The sequence below is a fragment of the Strix aluco genome, chromosome 7 (assembly GCF_031877795.1).
Source record: "Strix aluco isolate bStrAlu1 chromosome 7, bStrAlu1.hap1, whole genome shotgun sequence".
NCBI lineage: Eukaryota > Metazoa > Chordata > Aves > Strigiformes > Strigidae > Strix > Strix aluco.
The window spans coordinates 17,683,100-17,708,344 of NC_133937.1; the positions used below are offsets into that span (position 1 = coordinate 17,683,100).

Genomic DNA, 25,245 nt, shown 5'->3' on the forward strand with positions numbered 1-25,245 from the left:
ACAAGTCAGCTACACCTCAGATGTTCCTGGCTACAGCAGAGATTTGTAGTTGGTGCTTTCAAAACAACAAAAGGCTAGCAATTACTCAAGCAACTTACTCATACTAATTAATTTGGTATTTGAATGGTGGAATCTGTTGATACAACTCTACAGTTTGCCTTAGCTTATATATACTAGCACTGTCACTAGCACAAAAGCTGCTTAAGAAAGAAGTCTGGGATTTTGCACAGGCTAGCTTTTGCAAAGGTGGTAAGATCAGCTGGGGTTTTTTTCCCCTTAAGTAAAGCAGGTAACTAATTCCCAGCCCATAATCCTCTGAAATGTGATTTCCAACAACTTCAAGCTTATGGAATTGCAAGCTAGATTAAAAATATTACAGACATTGGAATTGAAACCGTATCAAGACACACATCCAAATGCTTTACCTAATGTAGACCAATTAACAGCTGTGTTCTGTTTAGCACTTTAGTTGTTGTTTTCTACTGCTGTATGTAACATCACAAGCACAATTCAAAACCAAAATAGCTTCAATGAAATACACTAGAACACACTCTTGCAAAAATGAAGTTATAGCAATCAGATTTGGGGGAAGGTCTTCAATCTCTTTTCCACAGAGCAGCTCAACAAAAAGAGTTCCCAAGAGACACATGAGATTTTGAAACACTTTGCCTCTTCTACTGGAAGGCCAGGGAAATAGAAATATTAGAAATTAAAGATTGACATTGTAACTACAGTTCTTATCTTGAAAACAGAACAGATAAGGTATGCTAGCTTGAAGCCACATAAGACACAGATTAAAACACTTGCATCACCATGTACCATTTTTGGTTTTCTATTAACTTAATATCCATAGTTGAGGCTGCATGTCACCTTTACTTAGATGTGTCAGGCACTGAATTTGGTCATAGTTTCACTTCTCATGAAGGAAGATGACTACACTAGATGACTATCACTAGAGTGATAGCATAATTTTACAGTGATCTTTATTACCTACCTTCCTACCAGTGGGAAATTCCTGTGGCCTAAAAAGAATAAAACCCAGCTTCAACACTAAAGAAGTAAATAGCCTCAACAATACAAGAACTGAAAAAATGTCCATGGTAGTATTTGTATTTTCGTAACTTCTTGCTACTGTTCACTTGTTACAGCTTGTCATATTAGGCAGTCGTATGCTCCCCTTTATGATTTGTCATGTGCATCTCAGATTCTTGCATTGAAACTTAATCACTTTTGCTGTCACTTCATGACAAGGGAACAAACATACGAAAAAAAAAAAATCACTGGAGCACTGGAAAAATAATCACCCAAAATTGTTTAGCCATAGCTCCCTAGTCTTCATGTGATAATAAGACAGACATAAACCCACAAGTTTAAAGTAGAATTAAAAAAGTTAGGATAATTTATACATCCAAAATAATTCATGCAGCTTGCAAAGACACAGAGCTTTTCTGATGCAATTTTTGAGTTGTCCTAAGAGATATAGCGTTGTTTTATAGGATTTGGCACAGATTCAAAATAAGGATCTAATGGTATAGTAGGACACACAGCACAAAAATCTACATCTGATTGATAAATTCAATTGAAACTCATAATAATTAAAACAAGGCACACAACACTTTCACTGAAATAGGTCTATTATCCCATTAAATAGGGAATCAAGGATTTGTAAACGAAAGATATTTGTTCCCAGCTCTGCATTTGATCAGAACTTACTAGGGAACTACAGGCTTCATGACATCCTGCAGTCTACACCACAGACTTGGTCTCCAGTAACTGGGCGTATCGATGGTTCTGCCCTGACAAAAATAAAGTAAAATAGCACTCAAAGAGCTGGTTTACCCTTTTCCAGCCCTTGACTAAGGGAAAACAAGAACACCGGTAATTAAGAGGAAGACAGGCTGCCTCCACCCTCTCCCTGTGGCTACAGCAGAAACCACAGGTCCAACGCTCCAGAAAGGCCCAAGACAAGAAGAGGCAAAGCACAGAGCAGGCCTGGACGTGGTTATGTGACACAGAGCACAAGCACAGTATCAGGTATCAACAGTGGCATAAGCACCTCATAACTTAGGTTACAGTCAACAGTAACACTGACGTGGTACCTGCACACTGTTCGGGAATAGCAAGTTACTAAAAAGAAATACTAAAACTTAGTATTTAACTTCAAAAGGAAGGACAGAATCCCTCTCATCTTAATACATGTAACTTGGGAAGAAAAGCTATTGAGATTGCAAATCGCTTGACCTGAATGAATCAAACCCAATCAAGTAGTAATGAGCATTATAATTCTCTTAGATATCTAATTTTTTTAAAAAATTAAGTTTTTAAAAAGCTGAAGGTATTCCAGCCACTTCAAAAATGCTATTAAAAAGCTATCTTTTCTAAGAGATGACAACTCAATTTCATCTACACTAAAAAAACTCAGAATGTTACACATAAGAGTTAATTTTTGACTGGACTTTTCTTCAGTTCATGAGTGATCAAACTGTTTCACTATATTACTATAGTAACTAGAAAAACTCTAGCCTTTCCTATGCTGTTGGAAATTTTTGTTGGGAGAAGCAGGATGGGAATGGAAAACAGTATTAAAATTGCATCTTAGCACCCTGTAATTAAGAATGCTTGCAACCATACCCAGAACATGAATCACAGTTTTTATCTACTGTATCCTAAATAAAAAAATCAACCTTGTAATTGTGCAATCGGAAAACTCTAAGATGAAAAGTTTTTCAGTACAAACATCAGGTATCACTTTCAAAAAGAAAGTTTTACCATCTAGTTTTGGATTGAGAAACCCAGCTTTTTCCATCAAAGACATCTTCAGCGAGGGTCTTTTCATTTAATGTTATAGCCTAGTTAAAAACAGAGACACTTACTTAATACATAGAGCTCTTTCACTTGAAAGTTTCTTGTTTGCATTGAGAAGGTAAATGATTAAATACTGGGTTTCAATTGCCTTGTAATGCAACTCCGAAAGTTTTGTTAAACAAATTTTCACTTGGGAGTGGAGGAAAAATACAGATAAGATGTGTGTGAGTCTGTCATGTGTTATTCTAAAGAAAACAATTAATCCAAGAACAAGACATGTTCTGTTGACATGTACAGCAAATCTTCTGAAGAAGTTTGCAGTTTATTACTAGGCAAGCATTTAAGAAAGTGAAAACACAATAAAGAGAAGAGATAACAAGGAGTGGAATATTTCTTATTCATTAACATCTTACGTGCCATTTTACAGGTAAATAAGTAGTTACAAGCTCTTCTATAGTCATTGCTCAAGCTCAGTATATCCTGAAAACATCACAGCTCCTCATGCAAAACTCTGTATTGCACAGGCAGATTTTTCAAATAGCCTTTTCCAAATGGATCTTAACTAAAATCGTTCATTCATTTAAACTACACATTTAACTAGACTCACTAGGAGAAATTATCAGGCTTGCAGTAAACTCTAAATTATGTTGTCAGGAATGCTACCAAATTTATGGGCACATCAGTACTGAGAGGACCTTTTTAAGGCATTACCCTGTTTTTGCAAGCAAACACTGAAGTTTTTATAATTTACCAGCAGTCAGATGATGAAATTTGGCTCAACAGTTTCAACAATGCTCTATGTTCAGACCCTGAGATAAGCGAAATTGACTTCCATGGGTACAACTCAAAAACACAAGGCAAAAATAAACCCCTCAGTTGTTCAGCTTCTCTGCCAAATGAGCCAATGCAACGGATACTTTTAGTAGAAAACTTTCACAAGGATTATTGAAACAATGGAACATCACATAGCAAGCTATCTCCTAAAAAAATTTTCAGGGACACATTTTGAAGTTATTACTATGTACTTTCCACACATTCAGCACTGTACAGACAGATAATACAATCCCCAACTCAAAGCAATATAAAAACCAATTAACCTGTCCCAGAGGATTAATGAAGCACACAGAATCAAAGTAAACACATTAGTAAAACTAAAAAAGCTGTAAGTTTGGGGGCTTTTTTCCCCACTTAAATCTGGCAGCAAAGTCCATATCTGCAGCTTGTGCATTCTTTGATCCTGCAACCTCCTGGTACAGAATCACCACTCGTATTTCTCAGTCTTCAAGCTCACTTACACATGATTTTAGGAAAGAGCTTGTTTTGTATTGAAGCCTTAAGACTGTGTGAAAACCCAAGTCTGGTGAACAAATAATCACTTCTGATTGTGTAAAAGCTATTTAGACAGCCACTTTATGAAAGTTAACTGCATGAGTGGTGTTTTGATTTTATTTTTTTTAATTTTTTTTTTTTTTTTTGCTATGGGAAGTTACAAAGGCTTCTGTTAGATACAAGCAAAGGTAACAAACTGAAAATGTTGAGAATAACACATGGTAGAATGTCTACAGTCACAGCTATATAAACCAACCTAAATTTAATGCAATTAAGCAGATGTTTTTCATTTCAGTTGCTTCTCAAACCCTTTCCCTAAATTTATAATCCAAATTCCCACAAGAGTCGAAAAAAGATCAAATATGTGTATCATCTTCACTTCCATCACAGTAAGCACCAAAACACCCTCAAACAAGACAGTTTAATTTACCAGATGTCAACATTGCTCTGTTAGTAAAGTTTGTGCTTAACTAATCCATTACCCTCCAAAAGTACTCTGCAGTGAGGAAAGGTAGAGAATGAACAAACATCTCAGGATCTCCACTAATGACCCAACCACTTTCAATGCCGCAGACAAGTTGGTAGCACCCTGCAAGGGATCCATACCCATACTTGTGAAATTACAGATCAAAATGACAGCATTTCTTCCTTCAGTGTGATGATACTCTCTTTTCAGATAGTAACCATCACCACCTCTCCAAAATACACATACTTGGAAGACCCCATTCATTTTCCTCTCCCATTTCTTCATACCTGTTTTTCCAGTGAAGAGTAAAAGATTATAAACCCATTTCTTGGTTTACAGATAGTTTGTATTTACAACAGTGTCACAGAGAAGGCAGGGAAGAGAACTAAGGAGCAGGTGATACAGGGCATGAAAGCTATTAAAAACTACAGACCTTTATTGAGCACCTTCAATGAACTTGTGCAAAGATTGCCATAGACCCTGATTTTAAAGACAAAAAAACCCAAAAACCAAAAAACCACAAAACACACAAAAAAGAAGACCTGGCTGCTTTGACAACCAAGAAGTAAATCAAATAGCAATTTGTAATCCTGGACAATGACGGTGATCAAATAATCAGTCTGGAGATGACAAATATAATGAAATTCGGCATCCAGACTAGTAAACATAGCCCACTTTATGAGATCATGGCTCTGGCAAAGAGCCCAGAAATTAGAGTGAAATAAAACAATAAGCATTCTTAACCTTGATGTGAGAAATAGGACACATATCATCATTTCACCTATATCTCCACTCCTTTTTAAGAGCATGGACTGAAGGATATTTACATGCTTATACAGGTGCTGTCAATTACAAATATTTTCCTTGCCTTCCCCCTGGCTAATCAGGGAAGATACAAGGTTTTCACATATTTAGAAGTTCCAAGACTAGCATAATAATTCTGTCAACATAAATTTGTTCAATAACGATTTTCTCTACCTCCTCAATTCATGCAGTCATAGACAGAAATGTGGAACAACAGCAAGAGAAGAATTGTGTGAACACACACTTCTCAACTGCTGGATGTGCCCTTGAGGCGATAAGTAACAACCAGATCTCCACTGCCTAAAAATTAACTATAGTTAGATAAATGTCAAAAACTAAATATTTGCAAAACAGAGTGCTATAGAGGGAGCAATGAAACAGATGCCATCTCCTAACTTTTAACAGCAGGACACTGGAGTATTTACAGGAGTCAGCAGTACTTAAGTTTCTATGGAGTCTTAAAACATCATTGACATGTTAATCTGAATTTCTTTGTCCACTTTATTAGAGTTTAATATACATAGTGTAGATTAAGTTATTCTTAAATGCCTGTTACAGATTCACTAGGTAAAGGAATTATTCCTGTTAAAAGTCACAGGTAGAACTGAGTACACCAAAAGCTTTAATGAATACCTGTTAGCAAAGTTACTTTCACAGATTAGCATAGCTATAGTTAGCAATTCACCCACAAAGCACCAATCCTTTTTCTGTTCTTTCCCCTGCCACCCATAAAAAGCTGCTCTTTGAGCAAGTATCTATATCCTAGAAAAAATAAAGATAAATACTCTTAGGTTATGGAATTAATGCAAATTAAAAGAAGACCTCCCCCCCCCCCCCCCAAAAAAAAGCATTTCTCATATGTTTCATGCAGATACTCAGAAAAACCAAGGGCATACAATGGACTGCATTTACTTCAAGACTGCTCTCCAGCTCTGTGAACAGAAACTGAAGTGGCTTTGGGTATCACCAGTTTTGACCAGTGCCATCAACATTGCTAACACTTTTTCAGATTGTCTCCCTGTAGAGAGGTAAGAAATGTGACTCAGAAAAAATTAGAGAGATTGTATTAAGATAAGAAATGAGACCCTACCTGATAGAGGCCAAAGCTTCTCTGGCTCAGGTAATGCTAGACTGGGGGTGTGGTCTAAAAAGCTCACAGCCACAGTGAAGCTATGTCATGATATAAATTAAGACCACCTCTCCCAGAAATAGTCTAGGAAAGGCTTAAAGCTTCCCAAAGCTTGTCAAAAGAGCAAAAGACTTTGGAGCCCAGATTAAACCAAAGTCCACCTTGAAAGAAGGGTGACAGGGTTGTGCTAACAACCCAAGCCAAAAACACCCACCCAGCCTTCCAATACTGCTCATTTCCTCAAACCAGTATTACATGGCAGCAAGCTGTTTGAATCTGCCAGGGGTAGGGCTGCATTATGAACTTATTTTCAGGTTTATTTATAACATGGATTGTAGGACATTTAAATATCATTAAAAAGACCACTTGAGACTTCCTACTCAATCTCATGCTGTTTCCATTCGCATTTTCTTAATATGAAATATTAAATTAACTAATAGTTACAAAAATAATCTGGTTACAGAACTCATTTTAATACTCTCTCATTTCATTGACAATATACTTGCTGATTTAACTTGCAACATCAAATCCTTTATTCTGAACAAAGGTATTTACTCTTAAAACTAGTTATACAAGAGAGGAGGATAACTTTCGCACTGGTTACATTAGGTTAAATTATAAAATTCTTATGGGTGTTTACCTAAATTCTTTCCCCATTTTCCTAAACTACCTGCTCAAGTCAGAGCCCAGCTGGCCTGATGGCCCCATTAAACACGTCCATCCAGCTGAAGAGGCAAGACACCAACTCCAGAGTTACTTGATCACTGCCAAGATACCAACAGCTGACGCTACATGGCTAGAGATGGATGCACATCTTCTCTGACAAGAAGAAACAGAGACACTAGGCTAGTATGATGGACAATTTCTCTGTCAAATGTTTCACAGTCCTGAAATATCTATGTTCTTGCACCTCCCGGCAGCATTTGAATAGATAACTTTATTGTAGCAGTTGTTCTACAGCTAGGTTTGCTATTTTATCTCCCTTCACAAGCTGAGGAAGCGTGGGATTTGATTCTCATTTAAGGAAGCATTGCAAAAGGTAGTTCGACTTAAGAGTAGAAACATGCTTGTCTGTTTGTTAAATGGATGACTATGCATACACTCATAAATAGGGAGCTAGAAATAAAATCAGGTACATGTGAAGAAGGTAGACAAGCTTCTCGGTTTTCAGGTTATCACCAGAGCTATCACACTTATCAGCTATCAAACTGCTGTTGGAGGACTGCTTATTTCTTTAAATAATGCAATACTCCCCAAAGGCATTTTGGCAGTAAAGAAATGCTCACAAAGCATATGCTGTTCCAGGAGATAATTTAACTTGTCCAACAGACTCAAATTTCAGTATATAACACTTCTAATTATTAAATTAAATTCTGCAGAGCAGATCAGGTCCAGTGAAAAGCACAATGCACTGTTGCAGGATTTCACTGCTGCAATATAGTTCCTACCACCTCTTGTGTCAGCAATTTATAAGGATTAGCTGGGGAGTATTTTGGGGTTGGGGGCTGGGACATTACTTATGTTCAGAGACTAGTTTTCAAGTTATTTCAGTAGAAGCACAAGGCAGAGAATTACATCAGAATAATTTACTTTTTCAGAAATCAAGTCTATGTCTTGAGTGTTCAAAGTTCCATATGTTTTTGAGATTGATACACCCATTACATTCTTGTCTTTTGCTTCCAGCTTGTAATATTCAGGCTCTCACCTAAACACACCTTTAGATAAAACTTGAGTGATAAAATATCCATTGCAAAACGAATTACTGCTATTATTAAAAGCGTCAGAACAAAATATTTGTGGCTGACAGTACACATTCACAAATAAAAACTCTGCACTATTTGGTGATGTGAAATTTATTCTTGATCCAGTATTTCCATTGATAACTAAAAGAATGACTAGAGAAAAAAATCATTAACACTTTAAAAATTAAAGGAAGAATTCTGAACATTCTGAAAGATGAAATCAACTTATTGATTGCTTGCAAACAGGAGAAAGAAGCAACAACAACTGGAAGAAAGTGAGCTCATGCAGAAGGATTTAAAAGCACAACTATATTTTACATCTCTTGAAAAGACCCATCTCTAAGCTGATCAGAGAATGAGTAAACTTAATGCCAACAGCAATTCAGTGATATGGTTATATGGATGGTAGCATAACTACTAGGCTTAAGCAAGATAACAGACCACATGGTAAGAAGTGGTCCTGTTCTTGACTGATAAATTGGAATATTAAAAAAACCAAAACATACACTTGCCCAACTTTTCTTGGTGTGTTACAGAAATCGCTCATTTGACCCAAAGTCATCACTGAAGAAAAGAGCACTGTAATAGTACAGCAAAAGTAGCACACTACTCATACAAGAGCTACCTACATTTTACTGACATTGATGATTGCTTCCAATCAAAGGCTAGCAAAGACAGCATGAAGAGACTACAATAAATAATTGATAGAAAACAATAAATACCAAAACCACATGAAAACACTGAAGCTTTCCACTGACACCACCACCACAGCTTCATATGGCTTCTAGCTAATCAAATGACTGATACAATGTTGGCTTCTTTCAGAATAAGGTCAGAATCCCACAGGGATTACATTAGCAATGCACAAGCAGGTAGTCCTCTGTTTAGTTATAAACATCATTCTGGAAACAAAACTGACATTAAAAAAAAATAAAATAAAATCAAGACTTACTTGTCAAGGAAGTCTTTGTCCACAACTGCACAGATATCAAGCAGAGGATTTCCCATTCCAAACAGGACATTTTCACTGTAAGAGAATCAATTATTTCAAGTTAGCTTAGCACTAGTTTATTGTTGCTAGTAGAATATGTTGAAGACTTCTTTTTATTAGAGAGAAAAGTTTTTCTTGAATACAGCTAAAGAACAAAAAGATACAGATTTTGCCCAGTGCAGTAGTCACATGAAGACCTGGCATATAGACAGTCAAATTTGATTGAAGTATCAGCCTACAATAATCTTCTTTGACCAATATACAGACTGCAAGCAGTCAAGAATATATAAAGGTATATATTCTGTTAAGCTATCATTCACTCAGATAAAGAATTACAGCTGCGGGACGCATTCTGTAGTTTTAAAGGACTACATTCAGGTTGTAATACCAGATTTTAGACAGGGGGAGCATCAGACCAGATTATAAAAATTTCACTGAACAGACTTAGTTGTTGGGTTTACTCTGCTAATGACCACTAATTAACAATTTAAGTCTGTTTTAATAAAATGAAATTAAAGAGACTATGGATTCTGCATTGTCAGCCATCTTAAACAGCGTAGTCATCTACTGATACAAATCTATGTACTTTTTAATAAATTTGAAATTCATTACCATGACTTCTGCCACATAAAAACAAGACATCAGAGATATGATAAACAGCTGAAATAGCTGGCTTTAACTTTTTTTTTAGATTCATTCAGAAACCATGTGTTACATATTCCTGAATAGCATGTATTTGGGTGATAATGCAGTAATACCAAAGGATTAGATACATGGCCCAGTGTCAAGTAGGAGTAAATGCAGCTGTTCTCGAAGGCTGCCTAAAACTACATCCAAACCCACCACATTCCTTGCTAAGCTAACACCTGCTGCCTCCAACTGGCAAGGCAAGCCCTTGCTGTAACCACCAAAGGTAGCTTCAGTATGACCATCAAATATGCCTCCCTCTTCACTATGTCTCTATCAAGTATTTGCAGAGGAAGCATATTCTCTGCGTCTCCATCCCCCAAAAAGTACTACCGGAACGCTGTAGTTGAATCCAAAGTTTATCCGCAGTTTATCCAAAGATGAAAACAGTGTCAGCTGAATCTCAAAGAAAGTGAGTTTTCAATTGTTCTGGCCCATTCAGAGCAAGATAAATGTTTTAGAGACTCAACATCTGCCTACTAAATGATAGATTTCATTAATTTCTACTTAATAGGATAAGAAAAAAGAATATTAAACAAGTGGAAAAGGGATGGTATGGAACAATCTCATGAATTGTGTCCAACAGAGGTTGGAAACTCATTCACTTACTTCCTCTCACAACTGCTATGAAAAGCCCTTAGCTAACAAACATTCGTCAAATTTGAAGCTACTTGCGAGAAGTACAGAGTCAAACTTCTTCCTCTTTATGATGCCACATTAGTCTACATTAAATGCTAAATTCTGAAGTCCAGAAATGAAGAAGTGGAAAACGTGATTATAACCTTGATACTGACAAACAGCAAACCATGCTTGAAGTATCCAATTTTTTGTTGTAGCTTTAAAGACAGGCCTTTACAGCCCATTTCACTGTAAGTGAAACGCAGAAGACGCTACTTTGTGAAGATGAAGCCAGAAATCCAGCTCACTCCTAACTGAGATGGATAACATCTGCTTAGTAAAAACCTACAAGACTCACTAAATACTTTTGTCAGTGTGAGAATAGCATAACCATAAGTTATATCTAGCTAGAAGAAAAGAAGAGGGAGAGACAGATGACAGTTAAGAAGACATGAAGATAAAGGAGATTGCAGTTGGAGCCCCAGGACAGGACATTCTCTCCATTTTAAAGACTAAGTATTGCATCAGTAGTATTGCAGGACAATGAATGAACAAGTCAGAATTCTGAAAGTGCTGAACGCAGATTTGTCCCAAACCGTATGCTCCTGTGCCTGATGTTTAGCTGATTCTCACATTCTGTGAAAATCTACACATCAATAATTTTATACCTACACTTAAGAAAAAAATGCATATCATGGATAACTTCTATGTAAGACAAGTATCAGCACTTAAGTGTACGGTATGTCAGAAAAGAGCAGCTGTACTTCAAAAACTCTCTCAAATACAGCTGACATGTTGTGGTCACTACCTATGAAGAAGTCACCTTGTTCAACAGAAAAGCAAAATAGAAGCTACCAAACAGTTAACAAGCTGCAGGCTGCAGAACATACTGGTCAATATACTTGAAGCAGCATGAGATGCACTGGTTTAGCATCCACAGAAGCTCTATGAAGCCAATAATGTGCATATAAACTCCTAGTCTGTCAGCAGCAGCAGGAACTAGCACTTTCAGTGCCATTTAATCCAGGCAGCTCTTTACATCACATACAAGTCCTGTTCCATCTCCAAGCCTTCCTTCTCCCACAATATTTTATAATCACCCCCATTCAAGTACTCCAGAGGCTCTGTAGTAGGGTGCCATCCGGGATGGAAAGTTTTAAAAGCCAAGATAGCTATCACTAGTCTAGTAAATGTATGTTCAGAAACATTTCCCTGAAACTTCTGGGCAAACTCTCCCCAACTTCAGCACAGTTGCTTCTCACAACCAAACGCAGGATAGCAGAACTTGACAGCTTTTCAAGTACATAAAACTTTGAGTACATTAACTGTTTGATGTCTATGAAAAAGAGAGGTATGAAGGTTATAACACTCAACTTATTTTTGCAATTAATCTAAATACATGAGCTAATATATACTAATAGGTAACTTTGTGTTTTCAATTAACATTGGTTGCTTCAGCTCAATGTTTCAATTAACAAAGTCCCAAAGTACTAGAACTTCCATGCTTAAAACCAGGTATTAACATTCGATTGGCAAAAAGGAGAAAAATCCATACACTCCATCTGTACTGAAGACTGTGGTTGTGTCATTCCTTGACTGATGCTGCATTTGGTAAAAATACCTTTCTGAGAAAAATGGGAAGAGTCTAAACAATCTCTTTCCAAGTCACAAATGTAAAATTTAACAAGTTTAAGCAGACATTTAAGATCACCACTGTGATCAGTGTTTTCTAACACAAGCTTTGTGAACCACGATCTGGAAAGTCCAGTGTTTCTAACATTGAAGAGAAAGACTTGGCTGTGTAAATCCATAGTACGTTCAACGTGATTAACCCAACACCGGCTACATTTCAGTGCAGCGCAAATCATCTTTTCCTTCTTGAGGGGCTGCAAAGTATCTGCCCTGTTACACTATTGAGCTTTTTTGTGGCACAACACGAGGCATAGCATTTACTTGGCTACAGTTTGCTCCTCTGTAAAAACAAAAATTTTAAAAAATAAAATCACATATACTCTGTAAAACCACATACCTTAAAAACATAAAATTATACATAATATTTAGGATCCTAGAGAATGCTAAATTTACAAGTCTCCAGAGAAAGAAAATGAGATATTAAACTGTTATCTCACCCAAGTTTAACTCTTTCAGCAGTACATGTGAACCTTACCAGCCTTATGTTTGCTGTTCAGTCACACTGGACACCTGCATTGATTAAAATTTCACGGATTATTTCCAAACAACTAGACATAAAACATAGTAAGGAAGCAGCAATAGTTTCCTGAAATATGAGATTTCACAATACATAGGTTATTTGGGAAATACATCCCTGCAACAGACAGAACAGACACTTAGGTACTCCACAGCCTCCTTGACTCTCTCCAGTCCTTCCTCTTACATGGGAGTGCTGGTATCTAACCATCTGAGAAGAATGTTCTTGCTTAACAAAATTAACCTATTACAAAAGAATATTTGGCTAAGCTCTTCAAAAAATACAACACCTCCACCTGCACAAATTAAGGGCATATATATCATCAACTATAGACGTCAGTGTGTAGGTGTGTGTGCATATATATGCGTACACAGCCACACAGAGTACTTATGTATATGAACAGTGTATCTACCTTTTACACTCTAAAAATAACGTTCATACAAATCTAAAACTTGTTTGGACACAGAAATACACTGTTCATCTAGAAGGCAAAACTACAGCAACAAGGGTAACTTACTTTACAGAAAACTTGGTTGTACACTGCATTGCATTCTAAACTCCTGACAGCAAGCAATATATTTTATGAGTTCGTCATTCAACTTTGACTAGATAAAGTGAGTTGTAATTTTAAGTTCAAGCAATGTAATTCATTAAATATAAATAAATCTTCACCTGCTAATTATGGCACTTTGTTTGGAGATTGCCAAGATGATTGATTTTTCACAAGCAGCTAGTGTTTCACATATTACTCTTATCACAAGTTGCAGAAGTAATTAAATAGAACTGAACTGGATGAAAACCAAACACAACCAAACAAAAAAACCCCACATCAATACTGAGCTACCCTTCAATTCTTTTTAAGAAGTCAACAAAATTAACTGCAACTGAACAGTCTGGAAAGCTGTGTCCAATATCATGATTATTCATTACTAATGCTCTACTGTAGCAGGCATTTTTAAAAATACAGTCCTGTTTCATGCTGGCTGCTGAACATTAGCAGTACTGTATCTAACTACCCCATAATATTGTTATCATCCCGTGCTGCTGTGCACTTCAGTGGAATAGCAACATCAAAATATTAGTGAAAGCATATTATTGGTTACTGGCACAGAGACAGAATATTATTTTGAGCCTTTGGATACTGGCATGTCTTGCTTAAAAAAAAAAAAGCTATTTCATAAAAACCATTTTTTTTCTTGTTAATTGCTGCAAAAATTTTCTCATCTACATAATAGTAACTAATAGTAAAGGAAGCCATCTTGAAAATTTCACCTTTTTTATTGCTCTATAACAGCCTCATACTACTGTGCAACTGTAATGTACACTCAATATTAAATTCTTACGCCAAGACCTTTTACAGTCAGAAAGTCTTAATAAAACATGACTGGGACATGTGGATGTCCCAACTGCATGATATTCAGCTGTATGCCTAGTCTTTCATTTACAAATATAAGGTTTCGTAAGATCTAAAATGGTATATTTCTATAGGGTTTGACTATGCCCTTAAAAGTAAGGCCAAATAAGGCATGTTCTAAAAGCCTGTTCTCAGCATACCAGCTTCAGTCAAAGTTAAACCCCATAAAACAAAAGATTTTAATTTATCAAAAATCATTTATACATGTAGTTAAAACAAAAGAGCAATAGTACCATTTGAATTAGCAACAGCATTTGAATAAGTATAAGCCCTCGACTAAGAACATCCTTCTCTCATTCCCCTTACCTACCCAACATAAATACAAGTGAATAGGGTAACATTTACTGTTAACCATAACTTGTCTGACACTAAAAGCACCTCAGAACTATTATTCCATAATTCCAGAGTTCAGACAATTTCCCTTGCATCACTGGTCAGCAAATAACTTTTGCATATAGACCATAAAGATACAAGTAGCCTGCAGAACTGCTCACATGCTTTCCTTACTTGGGTCTTAAGTAAAGGCAGTATTTGGCTAAGGAGTTACATGTTTACATACAGACTTAGAGGAGTCTCTTCAGTGAAGATTTCATTCATTATGAAACTTTCATGGTCTTCTAAAGTGATCCATTCACAGGTTTCAGCTTAGAAGCCAAGCCTAAAAGCGTTGGCCTTATGTAATCAAGACTGCCGCAGGAAAAAAACTGTTCCACCACCACTCAGCTCCTTACACAGCTGTGCTAACTCCAATAGTGAGATACTACTGCAATTTCAAAGAGTTACCGTCTGTACTTCTCGGTCAGAAACAGTGTGAAATCTGATACACTTGAGTTTTGAGGGCGGAGAGACTCGATGGGAGAGTTGCCTTGAACGATCATTGAACTTGGAGTCTGTAGTTTTAGGCATTTCTTTAGCAGCTAATCAAAATAATGACTGATCAAAATAATTACATGACAAAGGTTACCAGCTCACTTCACAATACCGCCCTGTTTTAAGATGAAGTGCTTCAGGATGCAAAACTGGTCATAATAATTCCCTTCACGCATGTCAACTTAAGGGTTTGTCATTCTTCAGTTATCCCTGATAAACTGACACCACGGCAGTTCCAACAGACCGCTAAGAGCCGAGCCCGTTACTATGACCCGGCTTCTCAGTATTTGGGGTTCATTTAAAATTAGGTTCCTGTCACGGCACGCTACAGCGATGCTTTAAGGTTCAAACGCGGCTGCCGGAGTCCCAGGACATCCGCCCTCCCCTCCCCACGGGCGGACCCCGCCGCGGGAGGTGGCCGCCCGCGCTCAGGCGCTACCTTTGACAACGGCACCGCCGCCGAGCGACGCCGCACGACGCCCCCGGCCGCGCCCCGGCCGCCGCCCCGCCGTTCATCTCCGGGAGCCCGGCCCGGCGCATCTCCGCGGGGCTCTCGCCTGGGCAGGCGCGGGCGGGCGCGCCAGGGCTGGCCGGGCGAGCCGCTGAGGGCTGGCATCGACCCCAGCCGGGCGACTGTTGGCGGCGGTCGGCGACGCCAGCGCGCGCGCCCACCTGCCCGCCAGAAATAAACTCCGCGCGGCCGGGGCGCGGGTGACCCCCCACCCGCCGGGCTGAGGGCCCGGGAGGGAACCGGCGCGGCGGGGGCGTGCAGCCGCAACACCACCTCGCGGCGGAGGGACAGAGGGAGGGGACGGAGCCGCGCTACCCCGCACCCTCATCACACGGGTGGAGAAGGAGGGAAGAGCCGAGCGCCGGACGCCCCCGCCCCGCGAGCAGGAGCGCATGGGCGCCCGCTCGCCCCTTCCCGCGGGGCGCCGGGCTGGGCTGCGAGCGCCGCGCCGGGGCTCGGCGTTACCTGAGGGTGGGCATGGCGCCCCGCTGCCAGCGGCGTCGCCTCCCCGCCCGCCTCGGCCGCGACTGAGCCGCCGGCCACGGCCCGGCCGACCCACCCGCGCGCCCCCGCCCCGCCCCGCCCGCCCGCGCGTACCGCCATTGGCTGGGCGGCCGGCGGGGGCGGGCCCGGACCCTCCGCGGCGGCGGCGCGCGAGGAGCCCCGGGAGGCGGCGGCGGCCTTGGGGCGCTGGCGGCGGGCCCCGCGCCCCAGTTCAGAAGCTCCCGGTACCGAGCGGCGCCGCCCGCCCGGCGCCCCGGGGTCCCTGGCCGCCATCTTTGGTCCGGGCAGACAGCACACACCTCCCACACACCTCCTCTTGTCACCTCCCTCCCACAGCCCGAGGAGACAATTATGGTCGCCAGCGGTAATTAAAAAAAAAAAAAAACCAAACCCAAAAGGTTTCATCGAGGCAGCGAAGAGGTGCGGACTTCTAGCCGCACTGCCCACATTAAAGATGGCCAGCGGAGCCCCTGGCATCGCTGTCCCTCAGCTGTCACGGGGCCGTGGGCATTGCCGCACTCCCAGGGGACCCCAACCGCCCCCGGCCGGGGCTGCTCCCCAGGCCAGCGGCCGCGCTCCCGCCCGGGACGTCTGCCCGCCGCCCCTCTGCTGCTCCAGGACGGCTCGTCCTCCCCGGCCGCTGACTGACGCCTCCCCCGACGCGCGATTTTGACACACTCGCCAAGAACGCATTTTCACTCTTTTTATTTGCGCGATGGGTCAGAGCTTAACGCCGCCTCAGGTGACCGGCCTTCGTGCAGCCTTCCGCCCTCCTCGGCCGCCACCGCCCGGCATCGCCGCCCTCAGCCAGCGAAGACCCCGTCCCCGCGCAGGCGGGGGCTGGGGCAGGGCCGGCCGGCCTGGCGGTGCGGGCTCCCGCTCCGGTGCCAGAGAGAAGGGCTATTGCGCTCCCGGGTTGGTGGAGCACCCAGCAGCCACCTGTGGAACGCAGCTACCGGACATTACTCATCTTTCCAACCTACCAGGGGGCTAGAGTGGACACACGGATGAGATGCTGGCCCGTGGGCCACCGTTTGCGGGAAAAAAGGGGCAGCCCTTCATTGCCCAACTGGTTTCTTGTCCGCCTGACGTTCAAGCAGAACTGCCACAGAAGAAAGGAAAAGCATCGGCAAAGTCCGGTTCTTATTCTCGCTCTTCCTACCCGCTTACTCTTCATTTGGCTGTCAAAGTCACTGCTACTCCGTGCAGATTTGGCACTTTTGTTAACTTACCAGCACCAGAAACACTGATTCATGAAACTGATGTCAGAAGGGGTTGTTTTTGCCAAAAGTGAATCCCACGTTGTTCTGTTAAGTGCTGCCGTGTCCCCTCTAATTAAATATTTAAACTTTACGACTTCCTAATCGTGATTATTTAGCCTTAGTTTCCCTTTCTCTCCATCTACAAAATGGGAATATTGTACTCAGAAAAATTAAAGCCAAACTTTTCAACTATTTCTGATTTTTGTGTGTCTCGGAGAAGTTCACAATGCTCAAGGACTTACAGTGTCACATGAAGATAACAGGAATACTTATGCTCAATACCTGATATGTAGGACAAATTTCCTAGGTTCTGTAAACTGGACACTCAAAAATTAATCACCACTTACAAAATTCTCATTATTAGAGTGTGTCAGGGGTCTTGAAAAGTCAAACTAATTGGAGTGGGAAATGCATTCATCCCCTTACTGTTGCACCACACAATACAACAGGCCCCCAAATCCTGGTGGAGGATGTTGAAATTTAATAAAGTGTAAATATTGTATTTGGATATATAATGGCTGTGTCCTCCAATCGATGTTGAACAATAGATTATTCCTAGTTTAACTATTCCCATGCCTAACAGTCAAACTTCTGGTTTATACCTGAAAATGGGGGGCAGGAGGAGGGAATTCCATCACAGGCAAATATAACAATAGTAGTAACACTGCTTGGTCTTGCTGGTCCCATCACTGTATTTTAAATAATAAACCCATTTTTTAAAAAAATCAAATTGTAGATTCCCTATAAGTAATTGCCTGACTTTAACAAGCACATAGATGTAATACATTAACATGATGCATATTTATAGTAATTTGTATCACAGAACTGCATATTATGAATATTAAGCCACAGAGTCCAAATGAGGTACAATCAAATGTTTCTAACTTTTATGAGTTCAGTAAGATATGATCAAAAGAGTGTTTTTCTTAAAAATTAAACAGCCTTTTGTGAAATAGCATGTATGACACCTCAACAGCATTTGTCAATCACACTTTCAAAAATCTCCAACTGTTCCCAAGTGCCCAATCACCTTGCTTGTACTATCACGTATCCAGAGGTTCTACTGGTACTGATGTCTTCGAGGCATCACCCACCACTATAGGTTTTTTGGTCATTTGCCAGGGAACTTCTGGAAGTTCTGGCACATAAGTGGAACAACAACAACCAGGGTATCCCTGGAAAAATGGTCATTTATTGCTTACAGTCATTCATAGATTAGCTTTATGATGCTTGTGCCATAAGTTCAACTTGTAGTCACATCACATATGTGCTAGGCAGCCAGCCTGAGTTCGCTCAGCCTCCCTGACACCTTCCAAACTTGCTCTGCTTGCGTGGGGCAGATAACCTGTGCCTTCACATGCATTTTGGCTTCAGAAATCCTTGAGGGAAATATGGAATTCACAGCTATTGTATCTAAAAATATACAATACCTGACAGGGTCTATCTGCAATTTCTCTCGACTGCTTCTGTTACCATACAGTAAGCAAGAGATCTGCATGACCATAGGAGTTCCTCTACATATGATGAACAATTATTCCTCAGGTGAATTCACTAAAACATTTCCTTTCAAGCACGGTATGAATTAAAAATGAAGTGCATCCCTACCTGATATAACAACAGGTAAGCATGTGAGAATTTTTAAAATTGCACTTTATTGAAGCAATCCATGAAACTACACATTTTACACATTTCTAACATGTGTATCCAATCTATAGGCAATTTAGGCCTTAGCTTTTGACTTGTGTGTTACGTTTTACACCACCAATACTTAGTATCAATTGTCCAGTTTAGAATACAAACAAAAAGTTCTCCATTAACCCCCATATTTTACTCAATTTCTTCAAAGTACAAAACTAAGGTTAATCTTAGATGAACTGCCCACCCTTATCTTTGCAAGACAGAAGGATGATCTTTTACATAACAGCTTCAGCAGACATTATAAAAAGGGACTAGCAAGCAGGAAGTCCACAAATTCTCTTTCAATAACAGCATTTTGCAGAGCTTGCATGTATTTTCTACTAGAATAGTGGTTGTTTTGAAAACTTTTCTACAGAGAGAATTTCATATTTTGCAACATAAAATAAGATGTATTTTTATCTTCTATGGATCTACTAGCAAAGTATTAAAAAGATTTTTTTTTATTATTTTAAAATTCCATTGCATAATCCCATTTCTTTTAATGCAGCTTCACAGACCGTACAGCTGTAAGAGCAAAGGGAAGTCTATAAATCTGCTAAGTCTTCACCACATTGCAGACAGATATACTTTTTTTCTATCTTATTCTAGTCAAATAGCCTAGCCCTTGAGACAGTTACAACTGCTTTGTACCACTGAATGTACAAGAAAAAAAACAAAACAAAACAAAAATCTTTCACCATAAATGAAATCCCAAGGTAGCATAAAGCCAGCAAGTAGCTTTATGTTACCATATTCTTCAAGCGCGGAACAACTTTGACTGCAGTCAAACAATCATTACAGAAATTATTACCGTTGAAAATGGGAAAAAAAACCCCACCTTTCCCTTCACTGAATCCTGAGTAATACCCAAAGACTTCTCTCCTTCACACAAAATGCTTTGATATTCTATAAATAAAATAATTTCAATTTACATACTAATATAAGAAGCCATTTATGGAAATAAAAAATGAAGAGCCATGAGAAAACAGTGTTCACATTGTATCTGCAAGTTCAATTTACTTTTTTCAAGAAGATAAGGTTTTCCAATACATTGCCAGCAAATACTAATTAATGACCTTTAGATAGCAACCCCTTCCCTGCTTCTGAAACTGGTTTTGTGAAATATTTGTTTACCATGCCTGTGTAACTAACTACTCAAATCCAATATCACAACCTTGAATCACAAGCCAGAGTCTTGCTTCAAACATTTCCACATGAAATATACCTCAGCAGCAGCAGAGTAAGCCAAGGTCTTGTTCTACAGAAAGCGCATTTCACACTATTGCACTGACAACGTATGCAACAACTACTGCATTCGCTCAAGCCTCCTCTCCGGGCATCTTCCTTGTCTGTTTATAAGTAATATTAGTAGATCCAATTAGATGAGTAATTCTACACAAGCTGTTTCAGTAGGTGAAAAAGGAGGAACTCGGAAATCTCATAAAAATTCACAGGAACTTCAAGATTCACCATGAAATAGCCACTGGCTCCCCTCCCACTGGTAATCAAGCACCCAAGCAGCTCTAGGGACAAGACTAGTCCTGTTGACTTCAGCAAGGCAGCACACCGTGTCAGAAGCATACATTTCTGCAGGATATCAGCAAAGACTACTATCTCTAAACTATCATTGTTCATTAGTATGACTCTTCTGGCCAGGTGGGCTGCAGTAACAAAAGAAAAAGACACCAGCCATGCTCGTGGTCCAGAGCAGAAAGAGCCTTCTCACGACATCCTCTTTCCTCAGGTTACACACTCCTTCCCATAGAGCAAGGAATTACTTTAATTAAAAGGATGAAAACACCATAAGAAGCTTCTCCAATACAAGAACACAAAACGGTGGAAATATGACACACACTGTGAGAAATCCCACAGGATTACATCAAAGGCCAGGTGAAGACACATGTCAATCTAAACAGTAATTTGAGACTTACATATCTGAACAATGAAAACAAGCACCTGAACTGTAAGAGCGAGGTATTTTTCATGCTGCAAGTCATTCCGGTTTTGGATATATTGCTGTCAACACCACTTTGAAGGGAAGGTTGCTGCTGTTATGTCCTAAATAAAGCAAAATCAGCAAAGTCTGTTGCTAGTGTCTTCAAAACTATTTGTCTGTTTTCTACAGGAGTCTAAATATCCATCTGAAGAAAAAGTCAATTGCTTTTACTATTCTGGGAGCAAACAGCAAGGTGCTTGAGTTTCAGATCTTTCTTTGTACTAAGGGGGCATTAAGAGTACTGACATGGAAAAAGTCACCCACATTTGCAGCTATGAGAAACTGGAAAGCGAGAAAAGTATAAGCCATGAAGACAGAAACTGAAATGAATACAAATGGGGAGTGAGGTGAAATTAAAAAAAAAAAGCCAGAGATAATAAAAGAGAAAGAAAAATTATTTACTAAATTACAACTGAAAGCTTTGTCAGAGCTAATTTAAAATATTCAGAATTTTCTTTCTTTTGTAGAGAGGAAGGAATAAGCTAAATTAAAAGCCAGCTTCTTAAGAAAATTAAAAATGCATGAAATTAGCAGTATTTTTTACAGTCAACAGTATCAAGCTGTCTAAAATCTAGCAGAACAGTAATGACAAAGGATTGCTTTTGATAACAATTACCCAGAGTGTTTGATAATTTATTCTGAAAAGGAAGAGAGGTCTAATAGTAACAGAAGAAGAGGAATATTGTACTTTGTACTTTTAGTATAAAGTATTTGTCAAATTCAATGCTTACATTGTCTTCATGTAGATGAACTGATTTGTCCAAACAGCCAGCCACGTCATGACTATTCAATCAATACAGCTGCTGCAGAACGGCCAGAAGGCCATAATGCAGAGGGGACTTCACAGCAGAGGATTTCACAAGTTTGTTAATTTTTTCCTTCTGCACACATGCATATTTCTATAGACATGTACATAGAAACTCAAAATTTCTACAGAGAATGTCCAAATTCTTTTGTAACTGTACCAGTCTGTTAACAGAAGTCTGGTTGTGGTTTTCACAGACTTCCAAGATAAAAATCAAACCAAATATAAAAGGATGAAATCCTTAGTAACTCTCCTCTGAAGGAATGCCTCATGATGTTTCTAGTAAGTTGATGCTACAAGCCATTTGCAGATCTGCAAGCCTATTTTCTGTTCAAACAGTACAGTTTACACACACAGTGATATTTTATTTCACACAGCAGAGATGTAGTCAGAAGCCTGAAACAACGCAGCATGCATTAACGGCCTTGCCTAAAGCCCGTTGGTTTTAGCAGGGATTTGCACCCATCAATAAAGACAATGCAAAACCTGCCACCCAGCAGATTAATGTCAGCACAACACATTGTTGAGCTGGGAATGCTAGTTTGGGTCTCGAGCTTTGTGTTCAGCTCACTGGGTGGCAAAAGCTGGACATCCTATATCGCTTTCAAACAACTTTAGCTGAACCCGGTCAGCTTTGCCTACCTCATGAGGGAGCAGCAATATTTGCTTTCCTTTGCCTGAAATCAAAAGGGACTTAAAAAAAACCCCGTATGTATCCATGAAACCTGATGCCCCTTTGAGAGAGAAAATGATGAAAAAAAATATTGTTGATAAGGTACAGCTTATATCACAGAGTGGAACTCAATTTTTTTATGTCCTTTTTTATATTAAAATAGTTTTTGTGGGAGCCACAGGGAAGATTTCGGTTCGTAGTATATGAGCGAATAAGTAAGGTACATGACGATCCTTGTTGAGTCCATTAGACATTGTCTTCTGAAGAGGCTGGAGTCTCAGATCTAGATGTCAAGAACATGGAATTCTCCTCTAATTCTTGGTACAACAAATATGAAGTAGTTAGTTCCCAAATTTCTCAAGTGATTTTTCACTTCTTTTCAAATCTGTAGGTTAACTGTTTCTAATGCTCCCAAGCATACATAGCAGTGCTTCGCATTAACAACCGAACCTCATTACAAATACAACAAAGTCAAGGAACCTCAACCATTTTGGCACCTTCCGTACCAGCTTTTAACGCGGGACAAAGTCCCACAGAAGCACTCAGTCAAACATGTTCTTTCGGCTATCTTCAAACGAGTGCAGAGGTCTGCCAAAGCTAGTCCAAACACCTCACCCGCTTCACAAGTCCAACCTGTGGCCCACAGCACACATTAACTCTACTTGATCACCAGTTAATTATGGCATTTCTCCTCTTATGAAACAGAGCTAGTCTAGTTTATACTGAAATAACTTGACACAGAATTAGAATACACAAGCTCTAACAACGTTCCTCATGTTTTATCTATCATACCTTACAAAAGTATTACTTTCAGTTTAATCAGTTGTTATCAGAGCATGTCACCACAGCTTTTCATTTCATTGTAAATATCCTTTACCTTTTTAACTCAGTACCCTAATAATGTTCTCAAATTTTTCATTTTTCATGTTTAGGCTTGAAGCAGGTAAAATGCGGTTTCCTCTAATAAGCTTTATAAACAGAAACATTACAATCACCAGTTTCTTGCCCCACCTTGCTTTAAGGCCCACGGAAATGACTGTTGCTTTTTAATTACAACCTTACACTGCTGCCTGCCGTTTATTTGCTTACAGAGCTCAGTTATATTTTTCCTCTTCCACTATCTGCAACTGAGCTTGTCAACTATTATTAGACTTGAAAAGTCACTCTGCTGCCAAAGGAGCAAGTACCCTGACTTTGACAAATTTAATAGGATTAGTTCTTTCAGTAAGGACATCAGTACGAAAAGGGACTCTTCTCACCTCAGTACTAAAAGTGTATCTCCTTTATGCTATATTTGAGCAAGTTACTAGTTACCGCCAAGGTAATTTTGGACCTTTCAGGCCTTATGTCATTAATCCTCTTCATATACTGAATACTTAAAAGGAGATCAGCTATTTTACAATTATATTCCTGTCTGAATAATCCCGAGAAAACAAACCAGAAACTGCACCCACACAAGCTCCGCTATAGCTCCCTCAGTACTCATTTTGCCCTTCCTGCACTGAGAAACCTTGTCTTTTTCTGCTATGACATTTAAAAATAAATGGCTTGTCTCTGTGCAGGCCATCAGTCAGATGGGATTCAGTCAGTGACATGACACAGTGATCACACAAACAAGGAAGTATAGCAAATGGCACAGATTATTTCAGTATGAAAATGTTTAAATGTATTCCACGTGTCCTGAAGAAAATGTGTCAACATGTTAACGGGGATTTTTAGATAGCTAAGTTCCTGTATAACGGGGCAAGAGACGCTCCTCAAGGGTATTAATCGGGGCTTTCAGGGGATATTTTCGAAGACGAAGAGCCCGGGGTGACGACCCAAGCCGTGTTTCAGTGCCGGGAGGCGCAGCTGCAGGCTGCATCCCGTTTCACCGCACGCCCCTGCCTAGGTGCTCAGCAGCTCACTCGCACTAACCGACCCCGGACTGCCCCAAGGCACAGCCAGGGCCCCGCGGCAGCAGCGCTCCCGCCCGCCACTGCCCCGGCTGCGGGGCGTCCAGCCCGGCGACGCCCTCGGGCAAACGCCGGGGCCGAGCACCGGGACCCGCGGGGCGGCCGCCAGGACGGTGGCGGTGGCAGGAGCAGGAGCCCCGCGGCGACGGCGCAGGGGACGGCCCCGCCGCCCGCCTCCACGTGCGCCCGGCGCCGCCGGGATGGGAGCGCGGTCCCGCGGCGGAGCTGCCCGCACCGCACCGCGCCCAGCCCAGCCTGGCCGAGCCCGGCCCGGCGGGACCCTCCCGGCGTGACTCTGACCGCGCACCGCGGCGGCACGTGTCTCGTCCTCCACCGGGGGCAGCACCGGCGGCACCCAGCGACGCTCCGGTAGCCGCTGGGGCTTCTTCGTGAAGAAGAGCCCCTCCCCGCCGCCCGTTACCTCAGTTGCTTTTGCTCCAGCTTGAGCTTCTTAGCTTGCGGCTCCCCCGCTGCCATCTTCGCGCTGGGCGGCGTTCGGCGCGCTCCGCTCGGCCCGCCCGCCCCGCCGACCGCGCCGGCACCGCCACCGGGGGGCGGGGGCGGCGGGGCGGGCGGCCGCGCCGGGCGCCTGACGGGGAGGGGAGGCCGCGTCGCCCGCCGCTCCTGCCCAGCCGTGCGCTGCCGCGCCGCCCGCCCGAGTGATTTTAGCGCCTGGAGGGAGCCCAGGTCCGCTGCCCGCCGCCGAGGCCGAGAGCCGCCGGCGGGCGGAGGGCGGCTGGCCGCGGCGGCGGGACCGGTGGGGCTGGGAGGGGTAGGGGGGGGCGCCCGTTATTTGCC

At 41.1% G+C, this 25,245-nt stretch overlaps 1 protein-coding gene across 5 annotated transcripts in view; it reads right to left on the reverse strand.

Annotated features, from left to right (window-relative positions):
* The window catches only part of ADK (adenosine kinase), a 290,826-nt gene that overhangs the window by 264,825 nt on the left and 756 nt on the right, over positions 1-25,245 (reverse strand). Inside the window, exons 1-2 of one of the 5 annotated variants that reach the window (XM_074830613.1) lie at positions 24,869-25,006; positions 9,228-9,302 (exon numbers count right to left, since the gene is read on the reverse strand). In XM_074830613.1, the coding sequence (XP_074686714.1) occupies positions 9,228-9,302; positions 24,869-24,924 (131 nt within the window). In that variant the 5' untranslated portion in view covers positions 24,925-25,006. Of the gene's footprint in view, positions 1-9,227; positions 9,303-16,040; positions 16,139-24,868; positions 25,007-25,245 lie in introns of those variants that run through there. The other 4 variants (XM_074830615.1, XM_074830617.1, XM_074830612.1 and 1 more) reach the window with 4 other exon arrangements.